Source organism: Sorex fumeus, unplaced genomic scaffold, assembly GCF_029834395.1.
Source record: "Sorex fumeus unplaced genomic scaffold, SorFum_2.1 ptg000042l, whole genome shotgun sequence".
Classification (NCBI taxonomy): Eukaryota; Metazoa; Chordata; class Mammalia; order Eulipotyphla; family Soricidae; genus Sorex; species Sorex fumeus.
In genome coordinates, this window is record NW_026606099.1 from 6,729,505 (window position 1) to 6,754,745 (window position 25,241).

Genomic DNA, 25,241 nt, shown 5'->3' on the forward strand with positions numbered 1-25,241 from the left:
TATTACAGCAGCATTCATAGAAACCAAAGAAGATGAGGCAGAGAATCTTTTAAAAATGTTCCCGGGGCTGGAGCAATAGCACAGCGGGTAGGGCGTTTGCCAACCCGGGTTAGATTCCCAGCATCCCATATGGTCCCCTGAGCACCGCCAGGGGTAATTCCTGAGTGCAGAGCCAGGAGTAACCCCTGTGCATCGCCAGGTGTGACCCAAAAAGCAAATAATAATAATAATAATAATAATAAAATAAATAAAATAAAAATATTCCCATACAGAAGCAAAAGATATAAAAGGAATGATAATGAAAATATTCCTATTTGGCTCTCTGGAAAGAAAGATGGCGGCCGCATGGGAGCCTGGTGGAGAGCAGGTCTGAGCCGGGGGTGGGGGCGCGACTGAAACCTCATGGGACGGGGGGCGGGGCTCCGGCCCGTCCTTCACGCCCGACCGAGGTCACCAATTGCCCCCCACGAGCGGCTCTCCGGCACGGCCACGACCCCAGAAGCCCAGAGACCAATCTCTTAATTATCTGACTCTCAGTAGAAATACTTGCAGGGTTAATAAATAAAATAGCAGAAATCCAAAACCGCACGACATCATTTAATTCTTAAACCCAGCTGTAGAAAGCAGATCATTTCACAATGCTTTTTCAGCATGGCTGAGTTTAGGGGGAAGGGATAAAGTCTAAATAATAATGGTGCAACTTTTATCAAAACAATGAAGCTAGTCGAAGTAGACAGAGTGTTAACTAGAATTCATCTACCCCACAGACACTGGGGGGGGGGTTGGGGGGTTTACTGGGGTTCGTTGTGGTGAAAAATAAGTATTGGTAAAGGGAATTGTGATTGATATTTGCATGACTGAGACCTAAACTTGAAAGCTTTGTAATTTTTCCCACAGCGATTCAATAAATAAATAAATAAATTTAAAAAAATATTCCTATTTGGATCCAATTAAAGATTTTGTTTATTAAACTGAGCTTACATGGGCATGTGGGGTTGAGAAGGTTGTTGGAATATTGGTGGAGGGAAATGGGCTCTGTGGTGATGGATATGATATTGGAATGTTGTGCATGAAAAGTACGATTAACAGCATTGTAAATCTCAGTACGTCATAAAAACGGTTGAGTGTGTACTCTTAGTAAACTTGTCTTACTTAAAAATAATAGCTACTTTCATTGAAGCAATGCCTGCATTCTGATTTTTAGTGCATTGCTTTAGTAAACTGCTTTCTGTACTTTGTCTGACCTACTCTTAAATTCTTTCCTGTGCCAAAGTTAAGAACCTGGACTCCTGGGGTCCTACCCAGGCTTTTTCTACATCATTTAGTTAGACATGTTTAGGAATTTCTCACTTAAAATCATCAACAGATTCAACTTTTAGCTAAACTATGAACAATTAATCCAAGTCCCTTGATAACATTATTTCTTTCAGCATCTCCCAGAATTATTTTTGTCATTGATGTTATAATGGAATGACATTGTTAAAAGATGTGCTATACTCTTTACAATAGCCAGAAACTGGAAGAAACCTGAATGCCCACGAACAGATGACTGGTTAAAGAAACTTTGGTACATCTACACAAAGGAGTACTATGTAGCTGTTAGAAAAGATGAAGTCATGAAATTTACATACAAGTGGTACAATATGGAAAGTATCATGCTAAGCGAAATGAGTCAGAAAGAGAGGGATAGACATAGAAAGGTTGCATTCATCTGGGGGATATAAAGTAACAAAGTATGAGATTAATACCCAAGAATAGCTGAGATCAGCACCAGGAGGATTACTCCATAACTTAGAGGCCAGCCGGGTATTCTAGGGGAAAGGGCAGTTCAGATGGAGAAGGGAGCACCAAATAAAGGATGTTTGGAGGATCCTCCCAGGAGGGGAGATGCATGTCGAAAGTAGACTATGGACTGAACATGTTTGCCACTCAATGCCTCTTTTGCAGACCACAACACCCAAAAGGAGAGAGAGAACACAGGGGATTGCCCTGCCACAGAGACGGGGGGATGGGGGGATGGGGGTGGGAGGGATATTATCCATGGTGGTGGAAAATGGGCACTGGTGGAGGGATGGGTATCTGATCATTGTATAATTGAAACCCAAGCACAAAAAATTGTAAATCTACAACTGTACCTCATGGTGTTTCACTTGGAAGCTGGCCTCAAATGCTGGGGGGAAAGACAGTTCAGATAGAGAAGGGAACATCAAGTAAAGGGTATTTGGAGGACCAGCTCGGGTTGGGAGATGTGAGGCGAATGTAGACTATAGATTGGACACAATGGCCAATCATTGCCTCTAGTGCAAACTACAACACCCAAAAGGAAAGAGAGAACAAAAGGGAATGCCCTGCCTCAGAGGAGGGGTGGGGTGGGGGGATGCGGTGGGGGTGGGAGGGATACTGGGATCACTGGTGGTGGGGAATGGACATGGTAGAGGGATGGGTACGCCATCACTGTATGACTGAAACGCAAGCACAAAAGTTTGTATGTCTGTAACTGTACCCAATGGTGATTCACTAATTAAAAAAAGAAAAAAGAAAAGTGGGCATGGATATATCAAGGGAGAAAGACGGAGGTGATGGAGGTGGAGACAGAGGAGATATGAGGGATGGAGGGAGAGGAAAAGAAGGGTGGAGAGAAAGGAGAGGTGAGAGAAAGATGGGAGAGAGAGAGAGAAATAATAAATAATAATCTTAACTGTGAACACTGAGAAATCCAGGTGTCAGACATAGACACACAGTTCCATGTACTATTCTGGGAACTTTTCTGGAAGTCTGAAATTATCTCACAACTGAATATTAACAGGGGGGGAAACCCACCAACACGAATCCTCTATCCTCCACTGAGGTCTATGTGGCTTCAGTGGAAGAGGCCAGGAGCAAAGGGACTCACTTGTCTGAGGACTCACTGACCCCAGTGCTGCCCGGTCAGCAGTGAGAGCAGCACCCACACCCATCTGCCATGCTCCCAAATGTGCAGGACAGCAACCTGTGCATCATCTTCTGCACTGCTCTCAGACAAATCACAGCCCAGTGACACCAGGCCCTTCTCGAAACGGTACAAACATTCCTTCAGCCTCTGCAGAAGCTGCCACAGCCCACAATTTGCTCCACTTGGAGGTCACAGGAGTCCAGCCTTGCCCTAGGCAAGCTCTTATTCCTACAGAACAGAATTCTGGGTCTCAGACGGCTAATCTCTGCCCTCACCTTCTAACCCAGGTTTGTAGCCCTGTGCACACTTTCCTCTTGACTGGAATAATTTAAGATAATCCCCTCTAACTCTGATTATGAATTAAACTTTCACGAAAGTTTTAGTAAATAGTAATTCTCCCCTAAATGTTAATTATTATTGTGAAGGTTCAAATTTTATTTTACTTAACTGATTTTATTTATTTTTAAATGAATCAAGGTTTTATTGCAACTTCACAAATCACACAAATCATCCTGTTATTCGTCGATTGCCTCGAGCAGGCCCCAGTAACGTCTCCTTCATCCTAGCCCTGAGATTATATTCAAGGCTCTTTAGGAGAATGAGACCCATCATTGTTACTGGTATTTGGCATATTGGGTACGCCAAGGGGAGTTTGCCAGACTCTGCCCTGTGGGCAGGCTACATTCGGTAACCTGCCAGTTTGTCCAAAGTAGGAATGAGATAATAAGATATCATAATAAGATGTCGCACGGTCGCAAATTTATTTATTGCAACTTATATTTTAAAAATGTAAGGGGAGGGGGCTGGAGAGATAGCACAGCGGGTAGGATGTTTGCCTTGCACGCGGCTGACCCGAGTTCGATTCCCAGCATCCCGTATGGTCCCCTGAGCACCGCCAGGAGTAACTCCTGAGTGCAGAGCCAGGAGTAACCCCTGTGCATCGCCGGGTGTGACCCAAAAAGCAAAAAAAAAAAAAAAAAGAGTAAGGGGAGAGAAAAGGAGAAGTGCGTGTTTAAGGGAGAATGCAGGGGGGTCTGAAGCAATAGTACAGTGGGTAGGGCATTTGCCTTGCACATGCCAATTCAGGATTCAATCCCCAGCATCTCAAATGACTGCTGAGCTCACCAGGAGTGATCCTTGAGTGCAGAGCCAGGCATAAGCCCTGAGGACTACTGGGTATGCCCCCTCCCCTGAAAAATAATAAAGCAAGAGAGAGAGAGAGAGACAGAGAGAACACAGGCCTCTCAAGAATGGATATAGGAATTTAATTAAATTAAACTTTATCTGTAATTACTAGTTTAGTTCCCAGACAATCTAAATTTTCATAAATAAATAATTGATGGAATTTAATGATTAACTCAAGATCAGCAGCAGGAGAATCAGATTACTGCTACATCGAAAATCTCCTAAGGATTATTGAGCGGATTATGTCTCCCTGGTTTAGTTGCTTTTAATCTTTTTAAACCTGCAGATTGATGAAACAGAAGTATTTTGTGGGCTGCAAAAACCAGGTGTGCAGCTGCTTATATTCATGAGAGTGAAAAACACTGCTCCATTCTGCCACATAATCCAGGCATACCATGTGGTAAGAGGCATTAGAAAATCTTTCTGGAGTGCCATAAAAAAAAAACTGTTGTTCTAAGTAATCACAGCCTGTTAAATTTAAAGTTTTAAATTGAATTGTTGAATCTGTTGAATCTGAACAAATCTTGAGTCTGTTCTTCAATTCTTGTGCTTCTAATTCTTGTTTCTTCCATTACTATATCTGCTCTTGAATTCTTGTGCTTTCAAGTTCTTGTATCTGTTCTTGAATTTAAATTCTTGTATCTGTTCTTGAATTCTTGTGCTTCTAATTCTTGTTTCTTCCATCACTGTTTGGTTATCACCAAAAACTTGTGCTTTCAACTCTTCTGTGACATTTTAAGCTACAAATTTCAGATGGAAAGAATTGACTTAATTCAGGGTAAAGAAGCTCTAAGAGGAAGCCAGGACTTCACTGTTTCCCTGAAAGCATGAATATTCATGTTCAGTTGTCCTTTTTGCTAGCTTCTGTGTTGAGATTGATAGTGAAGCAAACTTTCGGTCTGAAAAATTGGTATTAGGGACTAGGGGGATAAGTGTAAGGGTTGGAGTATGAGCCTTGCCCTTGTGAGCCCGGGGTTCCAGCCCCAGCACTGCCAGGCCCACTGCACACCACCACTAGCAAACCCTGAGCACCAAAACAAAAACAAACAATTGGCATTATAATTTGATCTGGAATCATAGCCTCCTTAGCTTTGGCTGACATATGCTTAATACATTTACATCAGATACTCTCTTTCTCTTCTCTCTCTTTTTAGTATTTTTAATTTAATAGAAAAAATAAAAATTAAAAAATTAGAAAAAGGCCACTTGAACACATCACTATAAAGAACAGAGATCAGTACTGTTCCTGTTGTAAATTATTTTCTAGATACTTAAAGCGATTAAGGCAGGGACAAATATGTTTCCATCACTTGAGATTTTTTCTATAGAACTGAAGTTATATTAGGGCATTTGCTTTGCATGTAGTTAACCTGGGTTTGATCCCCTGTGCTTCTATGGTCCCCTGAGCCTGCCAGAAGTGACCCTTGAGCAAAGAGCCAGGAGTAAGTCTTGAGCGAACCACTAGATGTGGCCAAAACAGAACAAACAACCCTCCCCAAACTAAAGTCACATGGTGTGGAGGATGGTTGGGAGGGGTGGAGGGAAGAGCTCTCTAGTTCCCTCGTGATGGTTGTGGTTTTGGAATGATAGATGTGTGAAAACTATAATTGACAGTATTGTTAATCCTGGTACCTCAATTAAAAATGGTTATTTTTTCAATGTTCCATCTAAATTTATTTAAATTACAGAAATACAGTATGGAAAATTGCTGAATGTTCCAGCATTAGTCACTCAAAGAAACAAAACTAAGACTAGAATTCTGAGTTAATCAAGGAAAGAGAGCCAAATTTTTTCCAAGAAAAATAATGATAAAATCTAGATACATACCATCATTTCTGATTGTTCTTTTCTTCCCCCTGGCCTTCCAAGAAGTGGTCAGGGGACCCACGTGTCACTTCTGACAATTCTTAGCAATAGAGCCAATGGTTCAATACTATTGTCTAAGTATTGTGAACCAGAATCCAGAATGCTGGAGTCCAGATATAGAATGCTGCCCTGGAATGCTGATCCCGGAAGCTCTGTCTGATCTATCTCTTCCTCCTCCTGCAAGAATTTCTCCTGGTGGGAGTGATACTGGGACCCGTGGTGGTGGAGAATGGGCACTGGTGGAGAGATGGACACTTGATCATTGTATAACTGAAACCCAAGCACAAAAATTTGTAAGTCTACAACTGTACCTCACGGTGTTTCACTAATAAAAATTATAAATAAATAAATAAAAGAATTTCCCCTTAAGAAAGCTTTTTACATTTATGTTCATCCTGATAAACACCCTCGGATGTGTAACAGTTTAACCCAGATAGATCAAGATTGTTAGAAACCGGACCACAGAATGTTGTTCTCCTTTTAATGATTATTGGTTCTAAGCAATAAATATTGTTCGTGGAGGACAGTCAGAGGCTCTAACCTGTGCTGTTTCTCTCTTATTTCTGTTGCTTTTCTTAATTCACGTGGTGCCCCTGCTTCAGGCCTGTTTACCCAGGGTTGGTCCCGGTACCCAAGAATATGGTACTGCTTGGTTCCTCTGGTGCTGGGGATCGGGGGGCCACTAGAGCCACACCTGGTGCTTGGGGGCCTACAGAGCTATGCTCAGTGATGCTTAGGAGACCATGTGGTGCCAGGGATCAAACATGGAGTTACTCCATGTCATCTCTTTGACCATTATTTTTAGATTGTAATTTTTTTTAAAAGTTTTTTTTTGTTCTATTCCTGTCTTTGTTTTGGGGCCTCACTGGGCTGTGCTCAGGGTTCCTCCTGACTCTGCACTCAGAGAAGACTCCTGGCAGGCCGCAGGGATCATATGGGGGTGCCAGGGATTGAACCCAGGTCAGGCATATGCAAGGCAAGCACCTTATCTGCTGAACTTTCTGGCCCCCCTAGATTGTAATTTTTAAATTTATTTATTTTACTCATTGTGATTTACAATGCTGTTCTGTTTATTTTTATCTTTTAAATTTTGTTTTAGACACTGTGGTTTACAGAAATTACTTACTGGTATGACTGTTTTAAAAGTTTTTTTTACTTTTCAGGCCATACCTGGCTTAGTGCTCAGGGATCACTCTTAAAAGTGCTCCATGGACCATAGATTGTATTGGGGATCCAACCTGGGTCTCCTGAATGCAAAGCAAGTTAAGCTATCTTTCTTTCCAGTCCCAGTCAATATTTATTTCATCATTATCATCTATTTATAGCTGTTGAAATCTTCATATTCTTCTGAATGTATGTGTATGAATCAATGTTTTTATCTTGGAGGGGTGTGGGGAGGCTGGGGCCACACCCAGCTGTGCTCAGAGCTTACTCCTGCTCTCTACTCATGGAGTGCTTAAGGATATGTTGTACTGAGTATCAACATTTTCACCCTGTATTAAAGATATACGATGACTTACAGGACTGCATGGTTGTGGCTGGCCAGCCACAAACATGCTGAGACCATTCTCCACAAGCATGAAGGTACCGGCAGAGGAACAAAGGCATGCAGGTCCTGGGGCTGAGATCTCCAAGCCTGCTTGGATGGGGGCTGAGCATCCTCCACCCAGATTCTCCATCTTCCAGTAGTTAGGGGTCACACCCACCAACTGACCCCCCCGGTGCCATGTAATCCCATCAACCATCAACAGCCAAGACCCAGAGACTATAAAACCCAGCTCCCGGAAGTGAGCGCGTGGCCGCATTTATCTCTTTCTTTGGACAACCTGGCAGGCTACCAAATGTAACCTGCCCACATGGCAGAGTCTGGCAAACTCCCCGTGGCATACCCAATATGCCAAATACCAGTAACAATGATGGTTCTCATTCTCCTAACCCTGAAAGGACCTTGAATATGGCACTTTAAAATCTCAGGGCTAGGACAAAGGAGACGTTACTGGTGCCTGCTCCAGGCAATCGACGAACAACAGGATGATCGTGATCGTGATTGTGACAGTACTGCAAGTGATAGTTTCATTCATACATCATCTTAACACCACACACCCACCTCCAGAATATCTGTTTCTCTCAACCAGAGTCCTAGGAACTCCTTCTATTTCCTTCACCCCCACAGGTAGTAAGCTCAGTTTTGTAGACAAGTCACCAGTTCTGTTGCTTTTGGCTTCTTGCTGGTCCCTTACTTTGTTTCTTTATTTCTACGTAAGAGAGAGATCACTCTATCTGTTCCTCTCCTTATAACTGACTTCACTCAGCACGATACCCTCCAGTTCCATTCAGATAGTGGCAAATAGCATGAATTCATCTTTTTCTCATATTTGAGTAGTATTTTGTTGTATTCTGTATTCAGCGATCGATTCTTGGGCACTTAGAATGTTTTTAAATCTTGAGCATTGTGAATAGTGCTGCAATGAACATAGGGCTACAAATGCCTTTTCTTGGGGGCCCTTAGGGTAGATGCCAAGAAGTGGAATTACTGGGTCATATAGAAGCTCAATTCTTAGTTTTTTGATAGGTCCATATTGATTTCCAAAGAGGTTAGATTAGCTGACATTACACATCAGCAGAACATATGAATTTCTTCTACCACTCCTCCCTTCCCCGCTCATGTATACCTAGACTGATGGGTTTTATTCTTCTCGCTTTTTAAAATCTTTATCAAGATATTATGACTTACAGTACTGTTAATGAGCATTTCATACATCATTTCAACACCACACCCACTATAAGGGTACCCTCTTCCCTCTCCTAAGATCCCAAAGGCCCCTCCTGGTCCTCTCCCTACCTCTATAAGCTCAGCTTTGTGGTCCAACTCTTCAGTTCTACTGCTGTTCTTCATCTGTTGCTCCCTTATTGTGTGTCTTTAAATCCCACACATGAGATCATTCTGTCTATCCCTTCCCTTCTGATTGACTTCACTCCAGCATGATAACGTCTAGTCTTATCCATGTAAAAGCAAATTGCACAATTTTGCCCTTTCTTTCAACTGCATAGTATTCCTTTGTGTATCACTATATCATTGTCATCCTGTTGTTCATCAATTTCCTCAAGTAGGCACCAATAACATCTCCTTCGTCCTAGCCTTGAGATTTTAGAAAGTGCCACATTTGAGGCTCTTAGGGTCAGGTGAATGAGACCCATCATTGTTACTGGGTTTTGGCATATCGAATACCCCACAGGGAGTTTGCCAGACTCTACCATGCAGTCAGGATACTCTCGGTAGCCTGCCAGGTTCTACAAGAGTATGAACTAGATAATAAGAGGTCTTGCGGCCATGGCACTTCTGGGAGCTGTTTTTTTTTTTTTAAATGTAGGAGTACTGCTATTTATTCAGCCACCGATTAGCTGATTGAATTGGGCATGAACTCAACCTTACTTTTTTTTCATAGTTTTATTTATTTATTCATTTATTTTTTTGTTTTATATTTATTTATTGAATCACTGTGGGAGAAGTTACTAAGCTTTCAGGTTTAAGCCTCGGTCATACAATGATCAAACACCTCTCCCTTCACCAGTACTCATTTTTTCGCAGCAAGAACCCCAATATACCCCCCCTTCCACCCCTCCCAATGCCTGTGAGGCAGATAATTTCCACTTAACTCTTCTCTACATTGATTACATTATTTCGACAAAAATGCACCATTATTGTTTAGAATTTCCCTCCCAACAATCAGAATTGCTGAAAAGGCATTGTGAAATACTTTGTTTTCTATAACTGGTTATGGGAATCATATAATGATTTTTGATTTCCGCAAAGAGCCAGATAATTACAAGACTGGTTTCTGTGCGTCTAGTGTTATGGCTATGCCGGGGAGCCGCTCGTGGGGGGCAACTCAGGACCTTGGTAGGGCATGAAGGATAAGCCGGTACCGCCCATCTTCCCATGAGACTGCAGTTGCCCCTTCACTGTTGGCTCATACCTGGCTTTCCTATATATAAGCTCTGAGGTGGTGGCCACCTTGCTGCCAGTGGAGGAAGAAAGGCAGAAGGGAGCAACACCCTTTCCCTCCTGGGAAGACATGGCGCTGTAGTTTAATGCATGGTCCATTCACTTTTCTGCCTCAAGCTGCTGGGCTCTCGATTAAATCCTTTTGCCTCTGGAGTCATGGCTGGGCTGGAGCGCTGCTTGTGGGGAGCAACTTGTGACCTCAGGAGGGCGTGAACGATGAGCCGGTACCACCCCGCTTCCAAGAGCTGGGTTTTATAGTCTCTGGATCTTGGCCGCTGATGGGATAACATGGCACTGGGCGGCAGTTGGTGGGTGTAACTGTCTAGCCACAGAAAGATGGGGGATCTGGGTGAAGGAGGCCCAGTCCCGATTCAAGCAGGCTTGGAGATCTCAGTCACAGATTCCACATACCTGGGTTCCTCTGCTAGTTCCTTCATGCGTGAGGCTCATACAAATGTGTGGAGAGTGGGCTTAAGCATGGCTGTGGCTGGTTCCGGAGGTCTTTGGCTGCCGGGGCTCTGCTCAGGACAGTGGGAAACTCAACCTGCCCCACTCCAAGGGGCCCGGGTGAGAACAGTCAGACGCAGGGGCAGGAGACTCTGAGTTGTTCTCTTCCGGGAGCTGGGTTTTATATTTAAATTTTATATATTTTATATATCCTTTGTGTGTATATACAGCAACTCATATTTGGACATTTGAGTTGTTTCCTTTTCTTGGCTAAAATATCAAACACTGCAGTAAATATAGGTTGGCATATGTCCTTTTGAATTAATGTGCCAAGAAATGGTATCCCCTAAGTGGGGTGAAAGAAACCATTTCCCCCCTTTGGATCATATAACTGTAACCATATCTTGTTCCCTTCACATATCATCAGGGTGTGGGACAATGCTTTATTTTACTACAGACTGCAGTCAATCTTGCATGCTCTTAATTGACACACTAGAATGTGGTTTTGGGGTATAAATGTGATTCTAGTCTTTGAGTCACTTGTTGCAGACGCCCCAATCCATTGCAGTGAATTCAGAATAAAACTTCCTAGTCTTCTGTTTTGGCCTTGGCAACTCTCAGTGTGTTCAGGTGAACTTGGGTGTAACAAGGTTTCTCCTTGTACTGATTTGCATTTCCATAATCCCTGGGCACTTTTTTATATGTCAGTTGGTTATACATGTCTTCTTTGGGAAAGTTTCTGTTTATCACTTCTCCCCAATTTTGGATGGAGTTTTGTCATTGAGCTTTTGGAATGCTTTATAGATCTTGGATACTAACTCTTTATCTGGTGTACTGGGTGTAAATATTTTCTCCTGTTCAGTAGGGTTCCTTTTATTTGAGTATTTTTTGCTGTGCAAAAGCTTTTTAAATTTGATCTAGTCCCATTTGTTTATTGTTTTTCTTGTCTGCTTCTTTGGTCATCTCATTTAAGTTACCTCTGAGGGAAATTTCCTGGAGCATTCTGCCTATGTTTACTTCAGTGTATTAGATTCTGGTCTAATCTCAAGGTCTTTAATCTATTTTGAAATTACTTTTGTGAATGGTATGAGGTGTGGTTCCACTCTCGTTTTCTTACATATGGCTATCCAGTTTTCCATCTGTTGGAGGGACTTTCTTTGCATCATTTCATGTATTGTTGTGAATTAATTACCTGTAATTTTGGGACTTAATTTAGGATTTTCAATTTTATTCCACTGTCCTGTGAGTCTATCTTTATCCCAGCACATTGCAGTTTTGATCATTACAATAGTACTACTAAAAATTGGTAATGCAATTCCTCCCATCTTTTTCCTCTATTTGTCTACTCAGAGTCTTCCCCCCACAACTCCCGCACCCAAGGATGTTCAGTGCTTACATCTGTGCTCAGAGTTCACTCCTGACAGTGCTCAGGGGACCATATGGGATACGGAGGATCAAACCTGGGTCAATCATGCAAAGCAAGAACTACTGTACTATCTAGTCGACCCCATATTCAGGGAGTCTTATGGTTCCATAAACATTTTCACTTGATCACTTGACTTCCCGTTAATCATCGATTTGCTCAAGCAGGCGACAGTAATGTCTCCATTTGTCCCTGTGGTGTGCTAGTGTAGCCCAATGGTGTCTGTTCGCTCTAGGAACACGAAGAGCCTCAAACCGATTGTTCATGATCTTGATGAAGAAGTCTGACCATCTGGTAGGTGGGCGGCCACGTGGTCTTTTGACATCCCGTGGAATCCAGTCGGTAACAGCTCTAGTCCAGCAGTCGTCTTTAAATCTCGTTACATGACCAGCCCATCTGATGGAAGAACAGTGGAATCAAAGAGATGTGCCCGGAGCCGGAGGTTCTTCATCCTCTTAGCTATTTCTTCAATGCTCTTGAAGGCGTTCCAAGCCGCTCTCTTCCTCATGCGCAGCTTGGGTGCCAGGTCATTTGTCATGTTGACTTCTCAACCTACGTACACATAGCTGTTGCATTCGGAGATGATCATTCCATTGAGAGCGAATGGGGCGTCAGGAACGAGGCTGTTTCTCATAAACATTGTCTTCGTAAGATTCAGCTGTAGTCTGACCTTTCCACACTCACGGTCGAAGTCGGCCAGCATTTGTGCCGCTTGGTTAATGTTTGGTGTTATTAAAACAATGTCATCAGCAAAGCGGAGGTGGTGTAGTTGCCGACCAACTATCTTTACTCCCTTTCCTTCCCATTCCAGTCATCACATGATGTTCTTGAGGGTGGCACTGAAGAGTTTTGGTAAAATGGTATCACCCTGCCTAACCCCTCTCTTGACATCAATGATTACTTCTTTGTAGAATGGTGAGATCCTGGTAGTGAATCCGTAATACAGCTCACGGAGGATCTTGATATATTAAGCTTGAATGCCCTGATTGGCTAGGGCTTTAATGACGGCTTCCGTCTCAACAGAATCAAAGGCCTTCTTTAAATCAATAAACGTTAGACAGAGCGGCATCTTGAACTCCCGAGAAACCTCAATGAGCTTGGTTATCGTGTGGATATGGTCGATGGTGCTAAATCCTTTGCAGAACCTGGCTTGCTCGCATGGTTGTCCTTCTAAACATTTTAGTAGAGTTTTTTCCAAGTCCTTAAGGACTTGGAAAACATAGAGGAATATCTGAAAATGTATTAAAATTTGTTAGAATTTTAATGGATATTGCATTGAATCTGTATAATGCTTTAGGTAGGAAAATCATTAGATGATGTTGACTTTTCCAATCCATCAATAGGTAATATCTTTCAGTTTCCTGGCATCTTCTATTTCTTTTATTTTTAAATTTTATTTTTATAAAGTTGTTTATGATAATTTACATTTAATATTCCAACACAAATCCCAACACCATTTCACCTTCCCATCACCATATTTCAAATGTTCTTTTAGCAGTGATTTATAGTTTTTACTGTATAGGTAAAACCTCCTTTGTTAGGTTGATTCCTAGAAATCTGATGTTTGGGGACACTATCTTAAAAGGGATCGTCTTTTTAATTTCTTCTATTCTAGCTCATTACTTGTATACAGTAATATAATGGATTCTTTTTTCATGTATAAACTTCAGAACCTGCTACCTTACAGTATTGGTTTACTGTTTCTAAGAAGATTTTTTTCCTTCTAACTTAAATGCCTTTTATTTCTTTTACTGACCAAGATTTTCAGTAGTAATATTTGAATAGAGGGGCATGAGGATAAGCATTCTTTTTTTAATTTATTTTTTATTAGTGAAACACCATGAGGTACAGTTGTAGATTTACAAATTTTTGTGCTTGGATTTCGGTCATACCATGATCAAATACCCATCCCTCCACCAGTGCCCATTTTCCACCACCAGGATAATATCCCTCCCCCCCATCCCCCCCATCCACCCCTGCCACCGTGGCAGGGCATTCCCTTTCGTTCTCTCTCTCCTTTTGGGTGTTGTGATCAGCAAAAGAGGCATTGAGTGGCAAACATGTTCAGTCCAGTCTACTTTCAACCTGCATCTCCCCTCCTGGGAGGATCCTCCAAACACCCTCCATTTGGTACTCCCTTCTCTACCTGAACTATCCTTTCCCCTAGAATACCCGGCTGGCCTCTAAGCTATGGAGTAATCCTCCTGGTGTTGATCTCAGCTATTCTTGGGTATTAATCTCATATTTTGTTATTTTATATCCCCCAGATGAATGCAATCTTTCTATGTCTATCCCTCTCTTTCTGACTCATTTCGCTTAGCATGATACTTTCCATATTGTACCACTTGTATGTAAATTTCATGACTTCATCTTTTCTAAGAGCTACATAGTACTCCATTGTGTAGATGTACCAAAGTTTCTTTAACCAGTCATCTGTTCTTGGGCACTCAGGTTTCTTCCAGTTTCTGGCTACTGTAAAGAGTGCTGCAATGAACAAACAAGTGCAGATGTCACTTCGGCTACACATTTTTGCCTCTCTGGGATATATTCCCAGGAGTGGTATTGCTGGGTCAAATGGGAGCTCAATTTCTAATTTTTTGAGGAACGTCCATATTGTTTTCCAAAAGGGCTGAACCAGTCAGCATTCCCACCATCAGTGAAGGAGTGTCCCTTTCTCGCCACATCCGCGCCAGCAATGGTTGCTTTTGTTCTTTTGAATGTGGGCCAGTCTCTGAGGTGTGAGATGGTATCTCATTGTGGTTTTGATCTGTATCTCCCTGATGATTAATGATGTAGAGCATTTTCTCATGTGCTTTTTTGCCATTCGGATTTCTTCTTTGAGAAAGTTTCTGTTCATTTCATTGCCCCATTTTTGGATGGGGTTGGATGTTTTCTTCTTGTGGAGTTCAACCAGTATTTTGTATATCCTTGATATCAACCCCTTGTCAGATGTGTATTCGGCGGATATTCTTTCCCATTCTGTAGACTGTCTTTGTATTTTGGTCACTGTTTCTTTGGAGGTGCAGAAGCTTCTTAGTTTAAGATAGTCCCATTTATCTATCTCTGTTTTCACTTGCTCGGCCAGTGGCGTGGCATCTTTGAAAATACCATTAGCCTCAATGTCATGGAGGGTTTTGCCAACTTTGTCGTCAATGTACCTTATGGTTTCTGGTCTGATGTTGAGGTCTTTAATCCATTTTTATCTTACCTTTGTACATGGTGTTAGGCAGAGTTCTGAGCCCATTTTTTTGCATGTAGCCATCCAGTGATGCCAGCACAATTTGTTAAAGAGGCTTTCCTTACTCCACTTCACATTTCTTGCACCTCTATCAAAGATTAGATGATCATATGATTGAGGGGAGATGTCAGTGTATTCAACTCTGTTCCATTGGTCTGCAGTTCTGCCTTTGTTCCAGTACCATGCTGTTTTGATTATTACCGCTTTGTAGTAAAGTTTGAAGTTAGGGAGGTTGATTCCTCCCATTTTCTTTTTCCCAAGAATTGCTTTAGCTATTCGTGGGGGCTTATTGTTCCATATAAATTTCAGGAGTGTTTGCTCCATTTCTTTGAAGAATGTCATGGGTATCCTTATAGGGATTGCATTGAATTTATACAATGCTTTCGGTAGTATTGCCATTTTGACAATGTTAAGTCTCCCGACCCATGAGCAGGGGATATCTTTCCATTTCCTCATGTCCTCTTTTATTTCCTGAAGTAGCGTTTTGTAGTTTTCTTTGTACAGGTCCTTTACTTCCTTAGTTAAGCTGATTCCTAGGTACTTGATATTCTGGGGCACAATTGTGAATGGGATTGATTTTTTCATGTAGCTTTCCTCTCTCTCACTGTTTGCGTATAGGAAAGCCATGGACTTTTGGGTATTGATTTTATAGCCTGCAACTTTACTATACAAGTCTATTGTTTCTAGGAGTTTTTTGGTGGAGGTTATTGGGTTCTCTAAGTATAGTATCATATCATCTGCGAATAGTGAGAGCTTGATTTCTTCCTTTCCTACCTGAATGCCCTTAATATCTTTTTCTTGCCTAATTGCTATTGCAAGTACTTCCAGTACTATATTGAACAGCAGTGGAGATAGTGGGCATCCTTGTCTCGTCCCTGATCTTGGGAAGGCTCTTAGTTTTTCCCCATTGAGGATGATGCTTGCTGTAGGCTTGTGGTAGATGGCTTTAACTATATTGAGGAAAGTCCCCTCTATACCCATTTTGGCTAGGGTTTTCATCATAAAGGGGTGTTGGATCTTGTCAAATGCTTTCTCTGCATCTATTGATATGATCATATGCTTTTTATCTTTTCTTTTGTTGATATGATGGATTATGTTTATTGATTTCTGAATGTTAAACCATCCTTGCATCCCTGGTATGAATCCTACTTGGTCATGGTGTATGATCTTTTTGATGAGTAGTTGGATTTTATTTGCTAGTAGTTTGTTGAGGATCTTTGCATCTGTGTTCATCAGGGATATCGGCCTGTAGTTCTCTTTCTTTGTGTTATCTCTGTCTGCTTTTGGTATCAGTGTGATATTTGCTTCGTAGAAACTGTTCGGAAGTGTATTTGATATTTCAATTTCGGGGAAAAGCTTAAAGAGGATTGGGAGTAAGTCTTCTTTAAAGATTTGGAAGAATTCACTGGTGAATCCATCCGAGCCAGGGCTTTTGTGCTTGGGGAGACTTTTTATTACCATTTCAATTTCCTTGATGGTGATAAGTCTGTTCAGGTATTCCAGGTCTTCTTGATTCAGCCTTGGGAGTCTGTAGGAGTCTAGGAATTTATCCATTTCCTCGAGGTTTTGATGTTCCGTGGCATAAAGCTTCTCAAAGTATTCCCTGAGGATCCTTTGAATTTCTGTAGTTTCTGTTGTAATGACCCCCTTTTCATTTCTGATTCGGTTTATTAGGATTTTCTCTCTCCCTTTCTTTGTGAGTTTTGCTAGGGGCTTATCGATCTTGTTAATTTTCTCGAAGAACCAGCTCTTGGTTTCATTGATCTTTCGGGTTGTTTTTTGGGTTTCCATCTCGTTAATCTCTGCTCTGAGTTTTATTATTTCCTTCCTCCTGTTAGGGTTGTGCTCCTTTTGTTGGTCCTCCTCCAAGTTCTTAAGCTGTGAGGTTAGTTTATTTATGTGGGCTCGCTCCTCCTTTCTGAGGAATGCTTGTAGAGCTATAAACTTTCCTCTTAAGACAGCTTTTGCTGTGTCCCATAAGTTTTGGTAACTCATGTCCTCATTTTCATTCGTTTCTAGGAATCTTTTGATTTCCTCTTTAATTTCCTGTCTAAGCCACTCGTTGTTCAATAGCGCACTGTTTAATTTCCAGGTGTTTGATTTAGTTTTCTGTTTTTGTGTGTGATTTACTTCCAATTTCAGTGCATTATGGCCTGAGAAGATTGTTGATATAATCTCTATCTTCTTAATTTTATGGAGGCATGTTTTGTGGCTCAGCATGTGGTCTATCTTGGAGAATGTTCCATGTACGCTTGAGAAGAATGTGTATTCAGCTTTTTGTGGATGAAGTGTCCTATATATATCTACTAAGTCCCTTTCTTCCATTGTTTCCCTCAGATGAAGTATGTCCTTGCTAAGCTTGAGTCTGGTTGATCTATCAAGAGGTGACAAAGTGGTGTTGAATTCTCCCACTAGTATTGTGTTTCTATTGATGTCTTTTTCCAAATCTATGAGTAGTTGTTTTAAGTACTTTGCTGGTTCTAAGAAGCTTTTTTTGTTTTTTAAAATGGCGGTCTCTAGAGTTTTCAATGGATATTATCACATCACCTGAAAACAGTGATAGACTACTTCTTTTCCAACTTGAATCCCTTTATCTTTTTCTTGTCTAATTGCTGTGATAAGAAGTTCTAACAATATTTTGAATAAAAAAAACAGTGGTGAAAGTAGGCACCCTTACTTTATGCCTCATCTTGGGGGTGGAGGGGCAGGGAAAGCTTCCAGTGTTTCTTTATTGGTTGTGGCTGTAGGTTTGTTGTAGCCATTACCATCTTGAGATATGTTCCTTCTCTATTTTTCAGAGAGTTGTTTTTTGTTTGCTTCTTGTTTTTTGTGGGGAGCCACACCCAGCATTGCTCAGGAGTTACTCCTGTCTCTGCACTCAGGAATCACTCCTGGCAGGCTTAGGAGAGCATATGGGATGCTGGTGATGGGACCTGGATCAGCTGCGTGCAAGGCAAGAGGCACTTTACTTGCAATCCTATCTCTCCAGTCCCATATTTTTCAGAAAGTTTTTTTTTATCATAAATGTATATTAGATCTTGTCAAAAGCCTGAGTTGATATAGCTATTTGATCTTTATCTTTCCTTTTGTTAATATGGTGTGCTGAGTATATTGCACCGTCTTTGTATTTCTGGGAGGCACCCCACTCGATCATGGTGAATAATCCTTTCGATACATTGCTGGATTTGGTTTGCTAGGATTTTGTTGAAGATCTTTGAATCAATATTCATTAGGGACATAGGTCTCTATTTTCTTAGGTGGGGGGAGGGTTCATACGCAGCTGCGCTTAGGGCTTACATCTGGTTCTATGCTCAGGGACTATTCCTGGTTGGACTCAGGAGACAATACAGAGTGCCTGGGATCGAACTCTGGTCAGCTGCCTGCAAGGCAAGGATAGCTGTACTATCCTTCTGGCCGCATCCTAGGAGATTTATAAGGAGATGCCTAGGATTTTGTAAAGAAAATACTTTTTAGTTTGTTTGGGGGCCATATCCAGTAATGCTCAGGGTCATTCCTGGCTCTGCTCAGGAGCCACCCTGGAAGTGCTTGGGAGACCATATATAGTTCCAGGTTTTTAACCACTGTCATGCCTGCAATCACATGAAAGCAAGTGCCTTAACTTTGGTACTACCTCTCCTGCACAATTTTCAGCCCCCCTACACCCCATGGAAGCAATTAGTTTGAATAAAGCCTAAAAATAGTTTGAGATCAAAACTCCAGGGAAAAACAATGCAACAGGATAAAAGATATATGAATTATCTTTGTTTAATAAATGTAAGGTATTTGTTAATTGATGGCTATGTACTTATTTTGGGAAAATATAAGTGAGACTCAAGTGCTTACTCCCATGGATTCTCTATGTGCTTTTTTTTTTCCTTTGTAAGGACTACATTAGCCCTCACTCAGTTCTGCAATGTGTCATTTAAAAAAAAATGGTGCAACTTAAAGGGAAACAAAGCCTGGGTTTGGGAGATGGGCTAGAGAGTACATGCTTGCATGTGGGAGGCCCAGATTCAATCCCTGGCACCACATGGTCCCCAGAAGAACCCCCAAACACACACCAGGTGAGTCCCAAAACAAAACAAAATATCGGGCTTCGGAAAAGTATTTATTATGAAGACAAATTTTTAACATGTAGCAAATTGTACTGCAGAAATATCAGCAGAATTATCATAGTCCTTTATAGTAAATCTCAACTGTTTAACAGTTTACTTTCAAGTCAATAATTATAAACATCAACTCAAAATATTCTTCATTGATGTATTTCAGAACCTAGGATACAATTTTCTTAAATTATTTTTTTCTATATTTAGTCGTAAAAAATAATCTATTCTAAAGCAATCTGAAAGTAATAAGTTATACAGTGAGTGCAGAAAATTTTCTACATCTGTGTGAAGTGTGATACTCAATTTATACAAGGCTTAATGAATGTGTAATTCCCCAGATTTAACTAATGTAACTAAGATTCTCATAATCCTCCATTTAGGATAGAAAAGAACTACCCTGGAGGAGAAAGGTCATGTTGATTTTTTTAACCATGTTAGATAAAAATTCCTTTTCTCCTTCCTGGTATGGGAAATAGCTCAGAGGGCTGGAGCTCACGCTTTCCATGTTTGCATGTTTTTTTATTTTTTTAATTTTGGTTTTTGTTTGCTTGTTTTTGCAGTGCTAGGGATCAAAACCAGGACCTTTTCATGCAAGCCAAGAGTTTTACACATGAGTCACATCCCCAGACCCAGATTATTATTATTATTATTATCATCACTATTATGGTTTGGGGGTCATACCCAGTGGTATCTGGGCTATTTCTGGCCGCGCTTGGTAGTCCATGCATGCCAAGTACTGAATCATGGAGGGCAAGCACATCATGTGCTCCAGCCTATTGAACAATCTCTCCAGCTCACTTTGAATGCTCTGTATGCAGGTGCCCTGAATTAGATCCTCAGCACCAGTATGGTCCTTGAACACTACTAGGTGTGGCCCTGGTACCCCTCTTATCACCAAGCAAGGCACGTAAGTGCAGTCAGGCAGAATACCACCATGAGAGTCATCTGCGCCTCCTGAGCATTGCTCGAAGTCCAAAAAATTAAACAAAACATTTTTTTAAAAAAACAAGTGAACAAATTCCTTTTCCCCAGATGACAGTATATGGAGAGTGAAGGACCGAGTCCAAAACAGCTAGTGCTAATCTGTTCTAATGACACTGAGAAACTACAAGACACCAAAGCAGACCGTATACCTGTGGTCTCAAACTCCCTTGAGACTGCCCGAGGTGTCTAATAAATGACCTAAACTTGTTGAAGTGATGGCTTTCCTGATTCAGATTTATTCTCCGAGATGTGAAGTCTGGGAAATATAATAATAAAAAAAGTTTCCTCTGCAGTCAGATGATGGCAGTGTTCTCCAAAAGACAGTCTGGCGTGACTTCCTTTACAGTGATGTTTCTAATAGTGGATGAGTATTTGGAGAAGTGAAACATACAGGAATATCTGAAAATGTATCTGCATTCAGTGTATTAACTCACTCTTCACTATTTCTCCATTGAGCAGCTAATTATTTTTAAAACTGGCATTTGCATCATGCGACTATCATGCTGCTAAGAAGTACAAATATTTTGGTCAACACAGTGTTAGGGAAGAATTCTGCTGCTTTGTTCCATAAAGTAACTGTTCCCGCAGCTGGAGTGAGTATGTTCCAGAAGGGTCAGGAAAACTGAGGAACGCACAGAAAGGTCATCCTGCAGTTGCTTCACAATGGAAAGGTATTTCTAATCTGGAAAAATTCTTTTCATACATACATAGATATACATATACATATATATGAATCAATATATACATTGAATTAGAAAATAGCTTTACCCCCAAATACAATAGGGGGTAAATACAATAAGAATAGTTAAATCTTACTCTGAGAAAACTAAGGTAATACATTTTAAAGAAAAAAAAAGTTAAAACAACAACAACGAAGTATTTACTAATTAAGAGTGGCTATTCAGAAGTTGGAGAGAATACTCAAAGGGCAAGAATGCAGACTTTTCAGGCAGGAGTCCTCTGAGCACTCACACCTGAGCACCATTGGGTGTGAGTGTCAGACTGCGTGTGTGGGGGGGGGCAGTAAAGCAGGAGGACCACTGTAAGAAGACCCAATTAATTAGAGAATATACAACATGTGAATTCACCATGTTTCTGGAGCAAGGCTTTGGTGACTTAAAATATAATGTTTATAACTGGGAAGTAGATTTTCATGGTAGCAGTCACCCCCGATGCCATATCTGCTAAATTAACGATTTTATGCTTAAATGATCAAATATATGCTGCCTTGAATATAAGTGGACAGTCACATATTCAGCTTATATAGAGCAGCACTTATAAAGAGCAGCAGCAGCAATTATTTAACTGTGTTTTCCTGACATTCTGGGTAGATCTCCTTTAGAGAATCTTTTACAAAGTGAGTCTCAGTGTTAACCCCTAAGAATTGGGTGTATTCACCTCGGTTAATTTGAAGACTGAATATACGATTTCTATAATATAGTTCGCACATAACAGAAATCCATATAGATTACAAATTACAGAATAATTAAAATCAATTTAGAAAAAAGTTTTATACTCACTCTTTAAATACTAATCTCTACTGGCTTTTTAGCATGATTCTGTTTGCTTTACAAAAGATGTATGACCTGAGAGATATACTTGTAAACTTTTGTAAACTCAAGTCTATTTCCATTAACGTACAGCCAAAGAATGGAGGAATTCTACAGAAATCTCCGAAGTACTTAATCTTTAATAGTCACCTCACCTTGCTCTGAGTTGTGGAGCAGATATGTTTTGCCTTTTGTTGCTTTCTCAAAGAGTCTCTGGTAATGAACCTATGGAGAAATGAAACTGCCCAGGGGGAGAGGAAAATCCAATGTGGTTCATCTAAACTTGTCTGCCAATGAAGAAGCTAAAATACAAAAACACATTGTTTTCTTTTTCAAATGTCAGTTGTTAGCTCAGGTTAATTCAGTCCTGTTTTTAGGATCGGAAGCAGCAGGCTGTTCTTATCAGAAATCTTGAGTCCTCCTGAAGCAGAAATGAGGGACTCTGAGTATCATGCAGGACATGGAGAGACCAAGTCTGTCTCAAAGACTGTCAATGTCTGGATTAAGGGCATATTGAAAGGCACTGAGGCATAGAGTCAGAGGCTTTATCTTTACACTAAAAAGAGAAAATGATGTTCAAAGTCACCTAAACAGGGCATGATTTGTAAACTCAGTGCCTCTGGGTCCAAAAGGAAATGAGGGAGCGAAGCAGTGTATACTAATCTAGAGCAGATCCTTTAAAAACGGACAGTTGCTAGTTCTGGTCCAGTCAGCTGCATCTTTATTCTGGGACGCGAGTCCACTGTTGAAAATCTCCTCACTTGTCACATCATTTTTCAAAACTGCTCTATATTTTTAACTAGGAGGTGGCGGGGGGGGGGGGGCATGGAACACACCTGGCTAGCTGGGTGCCTGGGGTCATGGTGTTCGGGCACCATGCAATGCCAGGGACCAACCCCAGGCCTTCTGCATGCAGAGCATGTGCTCCCACCATTGCACTATCTCCTAGTCCTTATAAAAATTTTCAGGGCGAAAAATCCCATTTAGTAGGGAGGTTTAAAGAAAACAACTACAACCTTCATTTAGGCAGGCAGTTTATGATAGGGTTCTGAACTCCATTCCGGTTCTAATCTCATATTATTTGACATAAAGATCTTAGTGCTTCCTAGGAGATTCAATATTAGAAATATTATTCACTTCTGATAGAGATTTTGGGACAAAAATGGTGTTAGGAGTGTTAATGAGAAAATTCAGAAGAAAAGACATAGTGTCATTCATTACACACACATTAGAAAAAAAATGATTACTTTCATTATCTTCTCTTGGAACTTACAAAGCAAATATTCGATGCTCCTTTTTTCCATTTGTTTGTTTGCTTGTTTGTATTTGGGTTATACCTGGCATGTTCAGGGGTTACTCCTGATTCTGCACTCAGGAAGCATCTGGAGGTGCACGGGGGACCTCATGGGGTGCCAGCGTGGAAGGCAAGCATCTTACCTACTATACTCTCTCTAGCCCCCGGTGCTCCTGTTTAGAACAAAAATCTGAGCCCAGAAAGAACTGAGTCAATGCAACATTGGCAATAAATAATTGGTTAAAGAACAGTCGGAATCTTGTTAGTAGGTATTTAGTTCTTTCAAAAATTAAAACATATCTATAAGAGTACAGAAAAAAAGACAACAAGGAAGAAGATGACAAAGTGTACTGATAGTCAGGACTGAAATTCCACACAGAAGAAATGTTCTCTTTAGAAATGATGTGCTGGTATGAATGATTATTAAGGCTGATGGCTGATTAAAACCGAAGTGAGGTCTAAGTGACATACTAAAGCACCACTATAGAAGAAAATCGATTTGACTAGTTCATTCCTTTTCTTATTTGTGCTCTGGACTTATCTGTACAAAATATATGTTTTAAAAAATACAAAAGATCTATCAGTTTATATAATCTTCAAGTCCTACCCAAACCAATATGTTCAGGTTTACATAAATATATGCACATACATGTATCTTTTTAATTCCAGAAGTCAAGACACAAGCCCATAGGGGTGTGTGGCCTTCAAAGGCCAATCATTTAGTATGCCTATTGTAGGAGTGTTGTAAGTGGGTGGGTCTCTGACCTACCCTTCAACCTGTCAGCTTTTAACACCCTTCCCATGAGGAAATTTTTGCTTTTGTTCAAAACATTTGAACAAAACTCACCTCTGAACTAACAGAGATGTTAGGGCACTTGGTAGAAAAGCACTAAGTGAAAGTAATTCATATACGGGCCGATGGTCATCTAGTCATGAGAGAGTCAGCATCCACGGTGTTGAGAAGGTAGAGTTCAGGCTGCGCTGTCAATCCCAGATGGTACTAAGGATGAAAGATAGAAAAGGGTTAGATTTATTTTCACGTGTCAGTCAAAATCAGCATTATCAATCTAGACTCCAACCTGATCCCCATAACTATTTCTTTTTACTTTGGAAAAGGAACTTGAGGCAATTCCTCAAGTCTCTGTAAACCATTTCTAGCTAGCCACTGAATGATGGAATGCCCAACATTTGAACAAAATTTACATTTTGGCTATTCTTGGGACTCACTGCATTGACGGGTCCGTACAATCTGGATGTTACAAGAGAATGCAGAGTGATTTTATATCTTACTGTGTGTATTTCAGAAACCCAGTTTTAAAAGGTCTAACTCCTGAATACTAAATCCTATCCCCCAACATTCTTTGGCAGCGGAGCAGATAATTTTTTCTCAGTTTAAAAATCAGCCAACTCCATGCTATGCCTCCCATGTCCCATGACCTGAGTCCCATATTTTGTTAGTCTGAATCAATATCACTTTGGGGGCTTTTAAAACAGATTGTCAGACTGTTCCTAGAGAACTGTACTCAGGTAGTTTGGTTGGATCTGTGAAGTTGTCTTCCTTTTTTATTTCCCTTCTGGATATAGCTTGGGAGAATCATTCAGTTTCATATTAGTCTCACTGTTTTTAGAAGTTTAGAAATGTATTGCTCTTTTGCTCCAAGGTAATGCTAAATTAAACTGTAAGTCTACAAATCTATAGCAATGAATGGTTCCCATCAGAGTGTCATGAAAGAGGTGCTAGAGTTGAACTCAAGCTTGAATTCTACCACTTCCTATGATCTTGAACAGGTAGTATGATCCCTTTGGAATCACACCCTACTTATTTGTAAAACGGGAATAAAAAACCAAGGGCACTACTAAGCTATCTCACGTGACTCCTATTAAGTACTTCTTAACAAACTGTGTAGTCTAATATTGTTGCAGACCTCACAGGCCTGATGACTGTGAAGAAATCAAATGGAGCCTAAAACCATTCTCAACAAATGAACTAGAAAAATATGGAGTCACACTAGTTTTAGTGCAGAGAAAACAGCTCTTCAGACTTCAGCTTAGTTACTCATCTTAGGGCCTTACATCTCAGGTTTTGGTAACCAAGATCAATTTTCAATTCCAGAGACAACCCATGCTTTCTCAAGAAAGTTAAAAACGATATAATTTGCTGTTTTCTAACAAGGGCTGCATAAGTCAATGATCCGAGACTCTATCACTTA

The 25,241-nt window shown here is 40.8% G+C and overlaps 1 protein-coding gene across 2 annotated transcripts in view; it reads right to left on the bottom strand.

Moving 5' to 3' along the window:
• Positions 1-22,148: 22,148 nt before the first annotated feature.
• SLC11A2 (solute carrier family 11 member 2) overlaps positions 22,149-25,241 on the bottom strand; it is a 31,019-nt gene continuing 27,926 nt past the window's right edge. Inside the window, exons 16-17 of one of the 2 annotated variants that reach the window (XR_008793315.1) lie at positions 23,879-24,031; positions 22,149-22,234 (exon numbers count right to left, since the gene is read on the bottom strand). Coding sequence is in view for 1 of the 2 variants with exons in the window: in XM_056120281.1 (XP_055976256.1) it covers positions 23,954-24,031 (78 nt within the window). In the remaining variant the exon portion in view is untranslated. Of the gene's footprint in view, positions 22,235-23,481; positions 24,032-25,241 lie in introns of those variants that run through there. The other variant, XM_056120281.1, reaches the window with a different exon arrangement.